Source organism: Wyeomyia smithii, chromosome 1 (assembly GCF_029784165.1).
Source record: "Wyeomyia smithii strain HCP4-BCI-WySm-NY-G18 chromosome 1, ASM2978416v1, whole genome shotgun sequence".
Classification (NCBI taxonomy): domain Eukaryota; kingdom Metazoa; phylum Arthropoda; class Insecta; order Diptera; family Culicidae; genus Wyeomyia; species Wyeomyia smithii.
The window spans coordinates 158407492-158425172 of NC_073694.1; the positions used below are offsets into that span (position 1 = coordinate 158407492).

At 40.2% G+C, this 17681-nt stretch overlaps 2 protein-coding genes across 2 annotated transcripts; both read left to right on the forward strand.

Annotated features, from left to right (window-relative positions):
• The first annotated feature begins 11627 nt into the window (after positions 1-11627).
• Positions 11628-13205, forward strand: LOC129717307 (putative odorant receptor 71a). The gene is made up of 6 exons (XM_055667173.1): positions 11628-12151; positions 12205-12456; positions 12515-12614; positions 12672-12773; positions 12826-12981; positions 13066-13205. The coding sequence occupies exons 1-6, from the start codon at positions 11628-11630 to the stop codon at positions 13120-13122; spliced, it is 1191 nt and encodes a 396-aa protein (XP_055523148.1). The 3' UTR covers positions 13123-13205.
• Positions 13206-15044: 1839 nt separating this feature from the next.
• LOC129717308 (odorant receptor 43a-like) lies at positions 15045-16390 on the forward strand. The gene is made up of 6 exons (XM_055667174.1): positions 15045-15337; positions 15393-15644; positions 15704-15803; positions 15860-15961; positions 16023-16178; positions 16242-16390. Exons 1-6 carry the CDS (start codon positions 15045-15047, stop codon positions 16293-16295), a joined length of 957 nt encoding a protein of 318 aa, XP_055523149.1. The 3' UTR covers positions 16296-16390.
• Positions 16391-17681: the final 1291 nt, after the last annotated feature.

The window sequence follows — 17681 nt, forward strand, 5'->3', positions numbered from 1 at the left end:
AAAAAAAACCTGGTAAAAAACAGAGTGTTCGGACTCCAGCGGTCATCAAAGCAGTGAAGGAACGCTTCCGGCGAAATCCAGCCCGTTCGGCAAGAAAAATAGCGTGTGAAATGAACATTAGCCACACTTCTATGCAAAATGTTATCAAAAAGGACCTTGGATATTCAGCAGAAAATTGACGGATTAACTCCTAGAAATATTGCCGACAGGGTTGCTAGATCTCGGTTGCTGCTGAAGACGCACGCAGGTCACAACACTATTTTTTCGGACGAAAAGTTGTTTACTCTGGAGGCAACTTCGATCAAGCAAAATGACCGCGTTCATAAAGCATGTCTTCGTGATATACCAGCCGATAAAAGAGCAGTCGTAAGCAGAATTTGCCTTGTCTCATCAGTTCATCTGAATGGCCTGCATCGTCACCGGATTTGAATTCGCTAGACTTCAGTATATGCTAGGAAAGTGGGACGACGTTAGGCATTTAAGTTTGGACACATTCAGAAAACATGTTGTGAAGATTTGGGACGAAATGCCGAACGAAGTTGTGCGTGCAGCTTGCAATGGCTTCGAAAATCGTCTACGGTCCGTTAACAAACTGAAAGGTGAAAGATTCGAACTCAACTAAATACATTGTTATTTTGATACTAGAGCAATAAAAACTGGTTCGAGTTTTATGACATAAATAAAGTGTATTACTTTCACGTTGCCACCCTGTAGATTTTGTAGTTGTATAAAATAGACTTCTATAGAACGCTCATATCGAGCCAATAGACGGCAACGTAAATTATGATACTGACAAGGTGCTCCCACAGACCGTTATTATCAAACAAAAAATACCATCAAAACGGTGAACGCCAGTTTGTCTGTTATGATGTTCTTCATCTCTGGGAATATTTTTGAAAAAAATCGTTGGTGGCATTTTTTGAGTTATGTCCATTTTATGTGAAATATACCGATATCCTAATGAGATAGACAAAAACTGTTGCTTTGGGATCTCTATAGGGGAGGAGTACCAGTTAAGGCACTACCTAAAAAATGTACCAGTTATGGCATGAACCAGTTATGGCCAATGGAGTTTAAAGGGAGTATTGCCATAACTGGTACCATTGCGCTTATGCGATATAGTCATAACTAGTGTACTTGCCATAACTGGCTCACCTACCCTATATCGAATTAAATATTCGAATTATTAATTAATAAATGATGACATAACTCATACTTCCTTCCTTCTTTCGGTGGCGTAGTAACCACTGAGATATACCAAAGTCTTAGATGATACAGTAATGTTGCCTCATACCCAGAACCTTTGTTTATAAAATATTCGTTGAGGACGCTTTTATGTTTACTAAGTATAAATATCCCCCGACGCCGACGCTAAAGAGATAGAGCAATAGCAACATATTTATTAAATTTTTTATACTCGAAAACCTCTGAGTGCAAATTTTCACAGTAATCGGTTCAATAGTTTCTGAGTCCATAGGAAATTGACAGACATATAGACAGACAAATAACGATGCCTTCTATGATTCAAATTTTTCAACGCAACCATTTGACCCTCCCGTCAATTTCCAACACCTACTACAGTTTAAGGTTTTTCTTCAGTAATCACAGCATAACTCTCTACCGCTAGATTGTATAACTTTTATTTAAATGAAGAAGTTAAGCCTTTTTCAAAGCTCAGACCTGTTGTCTGGTTACGCAAATTGCTTATAGGTAAGCAAAATATATATACCTATAAAGTACCATTAAAATCTTAGAGGCTAAAACCAATAACTGGTCCGGTGTGTATAAATTTTCCAAGAATATCTGTCATTTTAACATAAAATGGAAAAACTCAAAAATGCCACCAACGATTTTCTCAAAAATTTACCCGGAGATTGAGAACATCATAACGAACAAACTGGCGTTCACCGTTTTGATGGTATATTTTGTTTGATGATAACGGTCTGTGGGAGCACCGTGACTGATGTTGCTTGACAGTCAGTTACTCTCAGTGATTTTTTTTTTTTTCATTTATGGAAACCTTCAAACAAGTTTGTCCACTACCGTCGAGACTTTTATCAAATAAACATTTTAATTATTTGATGAATTGAGATCTCCAAATGATTTTCAAAATCGAACAACATTTCTCACAAAACTGTTGTGATTCTACTCTACAGACTGCAACACTTTCGGCAGCAATATAAAAGAAAAACAATCACGCTAACACGTACGCAGCAGTAAAAGCGGCACTAATTTTGCTATTTTCTTCGATCGATCATTGTGCAGGACGGGATTAGGCTCAGAGGAAACAGGTTTAGAGATATTGGGCCTTAATTACGTGACTCGCTTCGAGCGAGTCAAATATCTATGCATACCAAAGACCTTGAAAGACCATTCATTGGCATCCTCAGCATTTATGATGCAAATCTGAGCAATACAGTTAAAAAATGTGATATTGAGGGATTTCACGCAAAGCCGTTTATGAAGTTTGGCAGATTTCATTGAAAACTTTGGTAATTCAAGCATTTTGCACATTTGAAATCTCAACAGAAAATTTTGAAAAATGTCGAAATTAGAATGTTGTTTTTTTGTTTCTAATCAAACAATTTCCCACATTTTATTATTAGCAAATCAACCAATTTCCCACATTTTATTATTTACAGTGAAAAATGTACGTGAAAAAGTTAGTAATTATTTTCGGCCGTTTCAAAAAAAACAGCTAGTTTAACATTTGAAACATACACAATTGCAAGTTAAGTGTCATCGAACACTCAATGTTTTATTGAAATAACAGAGTGAATTTGCGTAAAATCTCCCTAGCATATATGTTGGTTTGTGTGTCAGTCAAAACGAATGTTGATGGTTACCTAATGTATCGTGCAGGCAAACCAATAATCGATGGTAAATAAGGCTATTTCATTATGTGTACGATCCTATTCTGTTGACCGTAAAACTGTCTCAAAACCGTGAAGTAAGAAAATGCCGAACGAATAGTCTGCAACAGAGACAAAAAGTTGAGGCAAAAAGGCGTGAGTGAATTTGCAGGCCTTAAACCGTACCATGGCGAAGGTAGCGCGACTGATAGAAAAGAATTCCGCAGCAGTAAGGGTCGCCATCCGCTGGGATCTTATCAGAACAAATAGTAAATTTCGTCGTTCAACAGCCGAACGAAGATGCCAGCGGCTGTTGTAGACTGCTTCCGCCACGGATGCGCTCTGAAAACATAAATAATTCATTTCGAACAAAGAAATTGCCAAGCGAGGTTTCGCTGTGAGCAACAAACCGTTGCCATCAGTTCCGTTCCAAGCATGGAGTACGAAAAAATCTGAAACAATATGTAGTACAGAATGACACCCATCTTCAGCAACAGCTGCTGATCCTCGCTTGCCTTCGAAGGAAGAGTGAAAATAAAGATTATATTTTCAAAAAAGATATTGTAACCACTGATACTAACAATAGTTAACACCATCATAGTCATACAAAGCACAACGATACATCCTCCGTAAAGCAGAAGAAGCAATCCACTCAGGGCTGATTTTAGTCCAGTAGCACTGCTATATTCATTAAATTAACTCAGTCAGAGTGCAAAGAAAATTTGCATCTGATATTACACTACCTATAAGCAACATGTTGCATTAAAACGATCCTTGCTAGTTCCCGCTCAAACTGTTGGTCATCCTGGTGAAATTCATCCAGTCGTTCAACTTCCATGCTTATGATCTTAAAAAGACTGGAAACATAGTGCACCAAGCACCAATACAGGCTGTCTTGGACAACGGCCGTAATCACATTTGCTATCATCAAAATTAAACTAATAACTGCAACGAGTAGCCATATCCAGAAGTTCGATGTGTAATCCACAAAGATGAAGCTAGATTTAAAAAAGTTGTATGAAACACACATGTGATAAGTCTTCGCAAAACTACTAACTCTGCTTCTAGTGGGGCTGCGAGTGGAGGCACAATTCCAGTAGTCATATATTACACGATTGTTGTGACGGCAGGTAGTACGGAGTAAACCAAACAAGCGAATATTTCAAACCCCAAATAACCTTTCACCAGTAACGAAGAAAAAGACTGCAGATCACGGAGAACAACTTGCACCTTATAGCGGGTGTCTTTATGGCATTCGTCAAGTGTGGATTGTAGTTCAGCATAAATTTGCTCCAGTACCGGCCGATAGCGTACAACGATAGCAACTTGCAGTGTTATTTTCCCGACTATGATGAGCTCGATCAGTGCCTTCATGATAAGCCGGAAATCGGATTGATGCCGATAGATGAACGCAATCGAAGGCACAATGGTCCACAGAAAGCTTGTGAGAACGTAGAGCTTCGCTTGCCAAACGCGAATGCCTCCATCGGCACGTGTCCAGTTGCCTGTAAGCCGCAGGAGTGCGATAATTAGTTTCATTTTTTTTCAGGCTTGAAAAACTAGTCAGCAAATATGTTTGACGGTCTACTACGGTCGTGATAGATGCCACGAAAGCTTTTTATTCCGAGAGCTTAATTCCGAGAACTTAACTAGCTAATTTGTTTAATTGTGTCAATTAAAAGCGGATTGTAATACGACCGTTATGACGTTCTAATTGTGCCACGCTTCCTACCACAGTAATCGAAATGACAAACCATTTCACTTTTCTTGACCTCAAGGACTTTTTTCACCAGTATACCATTTAAAGTGATAATACATATTGTAAAAAAAATATTGTGAATTAAATAAACAATTAGACTGCTCACAAACAGCCATCGCACAAATATGTTGCATCTTATAATTTATTCCTATTTAAATGTTTTCAAATCATTTCGTAGTATATTTTTTACAAAGTATGATTAGCTCTTTACAACTCATTCTCGGACAGTTTTCATTACAATCGAAGGTTACGAGTTGTAAAAAGTGTATGCTATTAACAAATTACTTCTGAGTCTAAAAAAAGCCCCTATAATTCACATGGAAAATGATTTACAGTGTGGCGACATCCATAAATTTCGTAACGCAAAAAACCCAATTTTTGGAACTAGCTCCCCCCTCCCCCCATATGTGACGAAACGTAACGTCAAGACGAACGAACTATCAACAACTTAATATACCAAGAAAGTGTTCTAACTAATTTTGAAAGTATTGCGAGTTATCTGTTTTAAAAAATTCACAAATCATCGTTCATTAATCAGGTAGTTGGTACATTTTTGTATAGAAAACCCCAGAAACAAACATACCTAACACATCACTCTATTCATTCATCTATGAATTGTCAAGTATATTTGAGGGGGTTGACAGCGAAAATGCTTTGTATTTCAATAAATAGACGTCATAGAAATTTAATATCTTCTGCAAAGTTTCATATTTGAAAAGTTCTACAACTTCGCTAAAGAAACTATTCATGTATCTTCGCTGTATCAAAAGATAGATTTTTTATTTTTATGATAGTAGGTCATGATCAAAAAATTTTCTTATCAACATTTCCGTTATATTTTTGTGAACAATTCTTTTGAACATTGTATTTGGCACAAATGAATCAAGTTCGTCAAATTACCTTTAGCTACCACTGTAGCAAGGGCACGGTTTTTTGAAAAAAAAGCAAATGGAATGGTAGAGCTTTCATTCGAAGAAGGAAAAAATTGGCCGCCATTTTGGATTTTAAAACGTGTTCTTGAGCAAGTTTGCAACCACCGATTTGAAATATGACACCACCATTGGAAAGAAGGAGAAAAAATGCTTCAAGATACGTTGATAAAATTAGGTGAGCAACGAGCTTACCTCGCCATTCAGATCACATAGAAATCGAGCTTCGAACAGTTCAACGCATGACATGCATCCAATATCAAAGCAACACATTATGCTGAGCTTAGAGGTGTGTATATTGTATATTATTGAATTTGGGTTTGTTATTGGGTCAATTTTTTTTGGGTTGACATTTGGCATAAAAAGCCGATACCGGAACTCCATACTTTTTAGCAATCAAATACTTTGACGGCGGATGTCGTGCCTCAATACCGTAAGATCAATTACAACAAAAGGCCGCTTCCACTGTCTGTCTGTCTGTCTGTGGGAATGGATCTTCGTAACTATACCTGGTTCTCAGTTTACTCTCTCTGCAATATTCTCAAAATTCACATTTGTTATGAAAGGCCAAAATTGGTTCCTTTTGCTTTAGTTCTCGAGTTATGCAGAAATTTTTGATTCATTTGTATAAGAGCCGCCTTCCCAGTTGGTCTTGAGGTACGATACTGGTCTTACAAGCTCTGGAGAGACTGTTAGTGTCAGTAGGACCGTAGCACTTGCGCAGCAACTAAAAACTAAACAGTTAGTTGGCTGCAAAGTCTGCTTTTGCACGAAATCCCTTTCTTCCAGAATAGGGAGAGTTGTCGAACCACCATAGAAACATTTTCCGCCGCCAAAAATTTCCACAGGCCAAATTTGGTTCCATTCGCTTTATTTTTTTGTGTAGGCCTGAAAGTCACTTTCTGCTCGTCACTTTTTCTCTGCTCGAGAGCACACTCTGAATGCAGCTCATTGTAGTGTTATCTACTCTCCTATCCAAGAGAGCTGTATTGATCGAAGCATAGGATGTATTGTCAAAAGCGCCATCAATATCAAGAAAAGCGCATAGCGCCGTTTCTTGATACTTCTGCGACTTATAGATAAGTTTTATGATTTAGATAAGATTTAGATAAGATTTTATGTAGTGACGAGTTCTTGACGAACTCATCTGCAATTTTTTCCATTTACTTTCGGAATGTAGATGGGAGGCTCATGAGCTTAAAGGTCTTAGGTAGTGTTTTGTAGGAAACCTTCGGTACGGAAATCACTTTGACTTTCCACCAGCTAACTAGAATATGGCCCAGGGTGAAGCTTGCGCTGAAAACATGTATTAGATCATTAGATCGGATATTATGATCCCATCTGATTTCTGTATGAGGATTGGCAGACTTCATAGGTTCAAAGGACCCTAATGCCCAATTGATTGAAGCTTTCGTGAACAACCGTCGAAAGAGCTAACTGCCCTAGACCGTTGGTGTGGTCTATGGACATCGCTATCGAGAGTCGTGCGGCTTAGGGTATCGTATGGATGCCCTCGCAGAACTTGATCCTGCAAATTTTTTTAGCCTTGCGTGGCTCAGGGTTGTACTTGGTGAGTGATGCTCTGTATTCACCCCAGTTGGATGTGCTTTAAGCCTTGTTGAACAAGCGCCTAGCCTCACGACGGAGGTTATTGAGAGTTTCAACCTCTCCTTTAGGGGACAGCTGGCATCAGTGATCCTACACTCAAGATTAGCAATATCCAGATCGTCGGGTGTGCGTATATCGATTAAGCAGGAAGACCGGGAGTTGACTAAGTGTTCCCTGAAGGAGGACCAGTTAATCTTCTTTGGGCTCCTGTTTTTTTTTCGCTTTTTAAAGGATTTTAAGGATGATCTGACGGTGATCTGGCAAGCTTGGTTCGTCAGCGACAGTATTTTTTGACTTTCTCGGCAATTACGCTGCAGAGAGTGAGATCGAGGACCTCGTCTCTTATGGCAACAAACATATTACCAGCACCGAAATATGGTTTCTGGAACCTAGGTTTGCGAGCTGCAAATGGTTGAGGCTGTGAGTTCCTTGGAGTTTTCTGCGGAACCTTCTTTTCACTCACGGGGTTGCAAATGGGGAATGGTTGAGGCATCAAGCTGTTACTAGCCGTCTGCTGAACCTAAGCTTCTACTGCAGGGTTGCATTGAGCAGGTCGTGACGACGGAACTGAACGTTTCGTCAGTACCTTCCTGATTGCCTTAAGTAGGTGGTGATGACTGAACTGATCGTTCAGCATGTACCTTCCTTCTCGTTGCAACAGAAGTTTCCTTCTGTGTATTGGTCGTCGATCTGCCTACCCGGCGCATGCCAGCCTTACCAAACATGTAGTTTAGTAAGAAGCGCTGCTCGGTGATTTGGCGCCACTCCAGTGCAGAGACTCTGTCGTTTTGATTCTGGATGAATCGCAGTATCTTCTCGTTTGAAGAGTCCACGCTGTTCGAAAAATAACTTGCGAACAGCATCGCTTCTTCTCCTGCACGCAGTTGTGCTCCTTTCCAGAAAGTTAAGTCTGAGCTGGTCTTCTCCAGCCACAAAACCGTTTGTATCGGCGCAGGCCAGATAAAGGTAGCCGCTCCTTGGATAGAAGTTTAGTTGGATAGCCATCAATATGATGGCGATATTTATAGCCCCGACCATCTCCCTGTAGGTAACTCCCCCCGACTGTCTTGGGACCGAGGGACCATCCCCATTGCGGATCCGAATTTTTTTGTTTCCCGGACGATCGACGCTGGTGTTTGGTGACGGGACGTCATCCGATTGTTGCCCCTTAACAGTAGCTTGACCTTGTAGGTCTGGCCTGCCGGAGGATCGGAGGGCGAGCATTCTGGCCTCATCCTTTGAGTGGCCTTCTGTCAGGTATGCTTCAAACCTGCGCTTTTGTAGGTTGGAGACACCCTTCGCTCTCTCCTTACGGGGAGCAGGCAGACAAGAAAGTACGTCTGCGTCTATCTTCTTTGGGGAATCGAGGATCATGGAGAAGGCGGATGGGCATTCTTGTAGCGAAAACCTATCAAGATTGAACCCTGCCTCAATCTTTTCCACCTTTTTTTTTTTGACCCTCTCCTGTTGACTTTTTTGTCGGCATTGTTTGTATTGTTTATTTGTCCATGTAAATCCCAGGAGAAGCTAGGTAAATACAGTCAGGTTTTTTTACGCGGTTTTTTTATACGCGGTTTTTTTACGAGGTTTTTTTTACGCGGATTTTCGAATCAACGCGGTTTTTTTTTACGCGATACCGCGCTAATTCAAAAAAAATTTCACGTTTAAGTGTTTATCTAGTAAAAGATTTTGTCCAAAATATACTCTCCGCCCACCGAAAGATCCGGAATGACCGTCAAAGAGGACAATTAAATACTGTATTAAATACTGGTTCTAGAGTGTCTCGGGTTTTTTTCTAAAGCCCTTTTTGCTGGACTACTTTACGCGGATTTTAAAAAACGTGTTTTTTTTACGCGGATTTTTGAATCAACGCGGTTTTTTTTACGCGGATTTTTGAAATAGCGCGGTTTTTTTACGCGGATTTTCGAATTAACGCGGTTTTTTTTACGAGGAACGTATCCCCCGCGTAGAAAAAAAACCTGACGTATTTAGGTCAGCTGCGTCAGAGCCCCGCTTAACGCAGTAGAGGGCAGAGGTTGAGGGTACCCTGGTACTTCACTAGTTCCGTTTGCTGCTGGAGCATAATTTGTTAACCCATCTCCCCCCCCCCCCCCCCGCAGCCAATAACCTTAGGTAAGAGGTTTATCCATCTTTTTCACGCAAAAGCCATGGATAGTAGCTATTACAACCACCCCTTTTTACAAGGGATTTGGTTCTCAACAGTTGAAGTCCCTTCGCCCGAGCACTAAAGGATCGATTGCGGAGAGTGTTTCATCGGTTATCGAGTTATGCAGAAATGTGTGTTTCATTTGTATGGGAGCTCTCCCTTCCCGATTCTTCCTTTCATCTGGTTTGTGAATGTTCACGGTGGAACGAATTTTGTCTGCGATAGTCGCCAAGACTCGCAATCAAAATCTTCTTTGAACAAAAATGTGAAACCAAAATGGTTGCTACCTCGTCATCTTCTCCCGTAAATGAATTTTGACATTTAGTAGTTGTGTGTGAATATTTTATAATTTACATATGACATCGATCTTATAATCATTTCTCAGAATTAATACGAAATAACATCGTCACACGAGGGTCATGTGGCCTATTTTCGATGTGCGCAAATACTATTCTACCATGCATCTTGTGTGTGAGAGCCGACTGGTCAAACTGAGAGCCGACCGGTACAACTTTTCCCCAACACATATTTTATCAAATTCAGCAAGTTCAAGTCCAATAACCGTTATGTACAAAATTTCATGGAGCAATAAATTTATAGAGTTGAAAGTTGAATTCGGGTTCTACATTACACAGCTGAGATAAGGAAATATCAAATTCACAGGGGCACTCTTTATACTCAAAAGCTCCTTCAAATTTGTTTACATGGTGATCGGAACTGAAAATTTGCAATAGAAAAAAGTTCCTAAGCCCACACTAACGTTATAAAACGACACTTATATCCAGGGTTGCCAATGTTCCAGTTTAAACTGGATTCCTCCAGTTTTTTTTTTTCAAGTGATCCAGTCAAACAGTTTATTCCCAAAATCTTCCAGTTTTTCAGATATTTGCCAGTTTTATCCAGTTTTTTGTTCACTGAAGCTCCGATTGATTTTCGAAAATATTTTTAAACCGTAAATATTGTAGATTGATAAATTATTTTGACAATTCTTAACAACATTCTCAGTATGCTATCTTCTCGCACGAAACACGGTCAAATTAGAGATTGCATGACATGGTTGAGATAAAACCAAACAAATAGATTATTTTCTGTTGCGTAGCAGTTAAAAAATTATTAGAAGAATTAGATACCAAAAGATGGCGAAATCAAAAATAATTGAAATTTAAACTTCACTGATGTAACGGAAAAAAATGTTGCTCTATCTTCTTAATTTTGAGATAGATTGATTGCGTGATTTTAAATTGCGCTGCTGTTAGAGGAAATTTTTCAGTCCATAATTTTACCAAAATGTAAGCCCGAAACAAAACAGTTCTGATTAGAATGAGTAATTTTTTTTTCAAAGAGTTATCTATTTATCTCTTTAGTTGCTTCATAAAAAACTGTGATTGGATCCAGTCCCCATAACAGAAAAACACACTCACAATCATTTTTTTGCTTTTTTTTTTAATTTATTTGGAATCCAGTTCTGATCAAAATGAGTAATTCTATGCAAAGAGTTATCTCTTTAGTTGCTTCATAAAAAACTATCATTGGATTCAATCCCCATAACAGAAAAGCACACTCACAATCATTTTTTTGCTTTTTATAAATTTCTTTGGAATCCAGTTTTTTCCAGTTTTTTCTTCAGCCTTTTCCCAGTTAAATCGAAAATTTTATTGACAACTCTGCTTATATCATAAAATTATGTCCGATATTAAGACCTACATACCAATGTTAATGATGAACTATTTAACGGATTAAAAATAATGAAGATTGATAAGAACAACCCCCCCTCCCCTAAGTACTGGGTTCCCTCAGCAACTGATGCAACTCGTGGTTCATTCGTCGTTTCCATGTTCCATCTTCCATCTACACCCCCATTGTAGCACTTTCACAGAAAAACAGACAGACATTAGTTTTTACAGATAAAAATTATGACGATATATCGCTATGACGCAGGTAACAAACTTTATTAAAAATGCAGATCGATGCATTGATGCATAAACCATAAAACTGTGAACGTAGACCTGCGTCAAGTCCATATTTTGTGTGTTAACGTTGCAAACCAGGGTTCTACCATTGTGTGACGAAAGAACAGTAGAACGAAAAAGCTTCTAATTCGCTTCACTAACCATTGTTTACGCAACGTGTGTATTCAGACTGATGTTTATGACAACTAAATTACGTGGTTGACTAACTCCGCCCGCGAGTTACTGAGACACGATTGTTTAGCTATCGAGGCACTTGTTGCACTCTGGTTTGCCCATTCCGATTGGACGCTGATTGAGAAACGATTAATTATCACTAAGCTGTATCATTTCGATTCGTTCAGAATGTTGAACCTGCAACCGAAATCCTCGTTCAAAATGATGCGATCCAGCATCAACTTGTGTAAAGTTGTAGGTCTCTGGGATGAAGCAAACCGTCGTCGAAGACCCCGGTGGCAAGTAATACTACTGGCTTCATCCTTAATCCTCTGGTACATCATTCCCAGTGCGGCTTTCATGATACGAAACGAAAAAGTTTTATTAATCCAACTAAAGCCCACATTAGAGTTGTTCGCTATTATCATCTTTACGGTGCGGTTATTCGTACATATAATTACCCAAGATAAGCTGCAGAAGTGTTATTACCAAACTCACAGTGTTCTAAATGAGTTCGTAGACAGTTCGTTCGAAGATGTCAGAAGTATCCTTGCGCATATGCAGGTGTCATCAGAAAGACTCGTGAAATATTATACTTGCGGTGTCATGGCCCAAGCATCGATTTACGGCTGGGTCCCTGCTATCATCACTATTTTTAAGTACGCCGTAGGAACAAAGATTCCCGAGCTACCGTCGACGGTGTTGGAAGCGGAGTAAGTTACCATATGGATCTTATTCGGCAGCAGTTTCATGTTTGCTTGGACAGTTTTGTTTTCTTCGATCAGAAGTCCAGCTTTTGGATCTGGCTTCCGGTGATGGCTATTTCGCTGATTGTGCAGTACTTGATGGTGGTCACCATGTCAGCGAACGAGTGTCTCCTATGGAACCTACTGCATCACGTGTCCTGTACCTTCAAACTGATCACTATGGAGATTGGGAAACTTGAGCACTGGAAAGAAGCGGCGGAGTATCGGGTGAAACTTACAAGAATCATAAGACATCACGAATCGTGCTACGAGTACGGGATTTCCGTTGTTTGGTTATTCTAAGTTAATTCAAAAATGTCCACTTTGCAGAAGCGCACGACTCCTCGAAAGCAGCCTTTGTCCAGTCATGGCAATTCTTTATTGTTCTTGCGTCCTGCAAACCTGTTACATCATGTTTGTCGTCAGTGTTGTAAGTCTGCAGATAGTGTTATACGATTTGAAATATATATATCAATCTGTTTTTAAGGTCGAGGATTACATTGTGCTTGGTTCAATGATGTTTGTACTCAACTACACGGTCTTTATGATCTTTACTTTTTCCATGCTGGGAACAGAACTAATGGAAACCGTAAGCAAATTACTTAAGTCGTTGTTGATTGTATAACTACTTCTCCACGCAGAGTTCCGCCGTATCCAACGCCATTTATTTCTCACGCTGGTACGAACATTCCGACCAGGAGCAGCGGCTACTTCTTTTCATGCTTAAGAGGTCCCAGAAGACGACATCTATAAGTGCAGCAAAATTTTTCTCGGTCACCCGAGCATCCTTCGCAGGGGTGAGTGAAGGTTGGTTTTTTTCCAACTGTGCAAATTTGTGTATATACAAAGATTTGTGTTTAAAACTATTCACTCCATTGCAGGCTATGAGATCCGCCTTCTCGTATTTCACCGTAATGCAACAGACAATTAATAAATAAAGCACAATCGTCTATATGGAATGATGAGGAGCAACCGACCGAAATCGCAAACTTAAATTCAAATTTTGTTAAGAAATATGAAAGGCTGCCTGCTTTGACAAGCACATGGATGTGGACACGAATCTTCGAATCATAATAAAAGTATATCATTCAGTGCAAGTGACCTAAACAAATCTGAGTTACTAAGGCTAATTTGTGATTCTTAAGAGAAAAATCCACCCTAAAGATAAGATGAAAAGTCTTTGCTTTGTTTTCCATTTTGGTTTTTAAAGACATTATTTTGAAAACTAGAACTAACCTGCCGATCTGGGACAGGTAAAAGGTCAGCGACGAGCCATGCTAAATTGTTGAGAACGTTGAAAATTGACAAAAAATGCCGATTTTTTGTGGGTTTACCTTTCCACGCACTGACGAAAATACCCATGCAAAATCAACCAAAGTAGCCCATGAGTCAGCATACAAAATTTGACAGCTCTACCAGTCGAACTCTATCCGTAATGACGGAAACAGTGAAGCTACCGTTCAGAAGTGTGCGCGTTCAAAGAACGTCGCCGTGTTGAAGATGGACATCGCGCGGCATTTTGTGGACTCCGGATACGCCCGTTCCGGCATCTGCAACACCTTGGCACTATTGGACAATAATCAAAGCATCAAAAGAAACCCCGGTTCCCCACAGTCGACGACCCTGAGCGACGAAAAACTTCAAAGAGAAAGACCAAAGAGGAAAGGTGCAACCGGCAAAACAATAAGAAGTACCGGGCGAACATGGACATACAAGTCAATAAGCGGTAGTCTCGTCCACTGGTCTCGTATTTGCAGGCAATGACGCAGCCACAGCAGATGAATAAGATGGTCAAGTTGATTTTCCCCGCGAACGCGGGGAACGGTGTTGATGGACGACGTGGCGGTGTTGATGGACGACGTGGCGGTGTTGATGGACGACGAGACCTATCTCACCCTGGATGGCAACAACTGGCAGTGCACTCCATGTTTTATTTCTCCACAATGGAACTCAGCTCTGCAATAAAGTTTCTTCCCCAAAAAGGTGCTGCTGTGGTTGACAAGCAGCGAGAAGGGGATGTCAAAGTTGCTCTTCATTCACTCTAAACTGGCCGTGAACGGGGAAATGTATCGTACGAAGTACCTGCCGGAAGTTGCGTTGTTTATCAAAAATATCATAAGGGCGGAGACGCGGTGTTCTGGCCGGATCTGGCGTCGGCCCACGATCAGCGATCGTTTAGGAGATAGTGCTGCTGTTTAGGAGATGGTGCGGCTGTGTCCCATCTAGAATTACTCCGAAAAAGGTTTTTTAAAACAAACCTCAATCAGCCATTTTGTTTTTGTTTTTATTCAGATTTTTTTTACTTTTTTGAAGCCATTCCGAGGAGACTCCGCTGAACTGAGCTTTTTACGACGAGTGACCAGCCCTCTGAGCGACAAGTCTTAATGGTGAAAGTAAAGTTGCGCTGCAATTGTCCTTTTCTCCTGCTGATGTCTCCTCGCTCTGACGGCGAGTTTTTTTTCTGTACTATGACTCTTTTGAAAACTCGACTTGACACATTATTATTACCTAAGCGTTTAGCCTTGCACGTGCGGTTCGTAATTATCGTATTCGAGTATCATTACCATCTCTTCTAGACGGACAGCAACAAGTTATTACATGTGATGTGATGTCAAGTTTGTCAATACACCGCAAGATGTTGTTAGAGAAGCACTTGCCGCGATTTTCCATGATGGTATCCACTCTCAAACTGTGTCGACTTTTGGGATTCTGGCACGAAGCGAATCAATCCGGAAGCAAATGGCGTCCATTGGGGGTGATAATGTACATGTCGACTTGGTACATTCTCCCCAGTTTAATGTTCATCATTCGACATGAAACAAATATCACTCTTTTGAAAGCAGCGATGGAGTGTCTCGCCATGACGGTGTCATTTTTCCGTATTGCTCGCCACGTTTGCTATCGTAGAGAGTTCCAAGAATGCTGCGGAGCCATGCAAACGGCATTCGACAGATACGTGAACAGTGCGAATCCCACGATTCAGGAGAACCTAAAACACCTGCAACAGTCGGCTGAGTGGCTTCTGAAATGTTATTTCACTGCGGTGATGACCCAGGCTCTGCTCTACGGGATAATTCCTGCTACTATTACGATCGTTCGCTATATGTTGGCCCCTGATACAGTGGAACTTCCACCCACAGTACTGGAGGCGGAGTAAGTAAACTAGTTATCGAACCTAGAAGATAGTATGTATAACCGATTTCTGCAGCTTTGTGTTTTTCGATCATCGCTCCAAATTCTGGCTATGGCTTCTGACGATAACTTCATCGATCATTCTCCAATTCACGTTTCTAACCTATTTATTAGCAAATGAGTGTTTTCATTGGAACCTTCTACATCACGTATCCAGCCTGTTCCAAATTGTAGGACTGACACTGTCACAATTAGACGACTGTTCAGATGAGAACACATTCAACGAAAAACTGGCCTCTATCGTACAGGTTCATGAAGTCTGTTACAGGTAAGGTTGATTGTTGAGACTCACGAGATTTAGACACATCATGAAATACTTTCTTCTAGAAGTGCTCGCCTACTAGAACGTGCGTTGAGTCCGGTAATGGCCATACTCTACTGCTTTTGCATCTTTCAAACGTGTGTGATTATGTTCATTGTCACAGCGGTAAGTTTTGTGGCAAACTGAATTGTATGGTTAGTGTTTTTTCATGTTTCTCTTAGGTTGACGACTACCTTTTGATTGGAATGATGATTTTCGTGTTAAACTACACCGTGTTTTTAATTTTCTCCTTTTCGATGCTGGGTACAGAATTAACTGAGAAAGTAAAACCGTAATTGTATCGAAATGTTTGTAAAAGGTAACCTATTTCGTATGAAATTTCAGAGCTTGTCAATCTCCGATGCTGTCTACAACATGAAGTGGTATGAGCGATCGACCAGCCAACAGCGACTGTTACTATTAATTCAAAGGCGATCCCAAAAAGCGTGCACCATCAGTGCTGGAAATTTTTTTCTAATAACCAGAGCAACTTTTGCTGGGGTAGGCCTTAGATAGTGCGGTTTTTATGGAATATGCATCATGAACTGATTTCTAACCCAACAGGCGATGCAATCGGCATTTTCGTACTTCACAATCATGCGAAGATTCTACGACTAACGAGGAAGGATGTGGTGCTTTGGAGAATTTTAATTGCTTTCGCTAATCGCAAAGCATAACCTAGCGGAATTTTCATTTATTACAATAGTGTAAAATGTTACAAGATTAAATTTACCACTCATCACTCATTAAATACAAATGCTGTTTACAACACGAGATTCTAAATTCCAAAAAATATACTTTTACCTATTCCTCAAAAACTGCATGAAAATGGATTGTTTGTTCCCCATGAAAGAACGCAAAACTATCCAGCTTTCCACGAGCGGTAATGGCGGACAGTGCACACAGCCCATTTTGACGTTTTCTGTAGGTAAGGTAATTTTCAATCGCAGTAGGAGTGAAAAACATAAAAATGTTGCAACGTAGCGTAGCAAGCGTATAATTACCTCAAGTTACTGATATTGCGAACAATATAAAAGTATTTTAGGTGGACTATAATTTTGTTCGTATTTTGGTACAGACATTCATCATTTATACATTATCATCATGTACACATTAGCGCTAGTTACGTGTTTTACTTTTAATTTCGAAAAAATATGTGCAATCTCAACGAGTATCCCACATCAAATTGCATCAAGGAAAAAACGCTGTAGAAAATTACCTAATTGACCGATCCTTTTCAAACTTTCAGACAATAAAATATAACCCGTTAGTATGTTTTTGGCATATTTATTTCACTCAACTTCAATACCATATCCACCCATTAGGTTTTGTACTGGCTGCAGCTTTTTATTTACGGAAACCCTTTCATCTTCATGTCCTCCTCATATTTGACCTCCTTGGGATGCTTTCGTAGTGCCTGCTTCATAATAGCCTAATATTTTTCGATAAGCTTTTCTGCCCATAATTGCATATTTGTAACATTTGCAAAATTGGTATCCTTGGGAACGGAAACGACCCCGTCGGTCTCGTACCACTCCGGTACATAACTTGAATAGTGGTACGAAAATAGATCCGGCCAGAAGATCGTAGGGCTCTCGTGTTACTTCAACAGAGATATAAGAAGCTTCGTTGACACTTCTTGAGGAAGATATTCCCGTTTACAGTCACAATAGTCACGAAAGGCGCACTTCTTTTGCCACATAAGCAGATCGCTTGCCGCTTGCGAATCCGGTGTTTCTTGGCCAACTTTGAAAGTTTCTGCTTCTTTACTTCCTCTGAAATATTAAATTTGTGCTGAGCAGTGAAGACAGTAGCCGTAGAAACTGCCGGAAACTCGCCTTGACGTAGGTCTCATCATCCATGAGACAATAAGATTCCGTCAGCATCTGGGTGTGAAGTTTCCGGATTCGAGACTTTCGACGCGATTTGGAGCCTTCTGGACTTTGTAGGTATGCAGTCCCTCTCGGTCCTTGGCTCTATGGAGGAAAGATTTGAACAGATTCA

Coding starts and splice junctions, on each gene's coding strand:
- LOC129717307 (XM_055667173.1), top strand. CDS start 11,628: ATGTTGAACCTGCAACCGAAATCCTCGTTCAAAATGATGCGATCCAGC. Junction 12,457..12,514: donor CATCACGAATCGTGCTACGA/GTACGGGATTTC, acceptor TCCACTTTGCAG/AAGCGCACGACTCCTCGAAA. Junction 12,615..12,671: donor TCATGTTTGTCGTCAGTGTT/GTAAGTCTGCAG, acceptor TCTGTTTTTAAG/GTCGAGGATTACATTGTGCT.
- LOC129717308 (XM_055667174.1), top strand. CDS start 15,045: ATGACGGTGTCATTTTTCCGTATTGCTCGCCACGTTTGCTATCGTAGA. Junction 15,804..15,859: donor TTATGTTCATTGTCACAGCG/GTAAGTTTTGTG, acceptor TGTTTCTCTTAG/GTTGACGACTACCTTTTGAT. Junction 15,962..16,022: donor GTACAGAATTAACTGAGAAA/GTAAAACCGTAA, acceptor ATGAAATTTCAG/AGCTTGTCAATCTCCGATGC.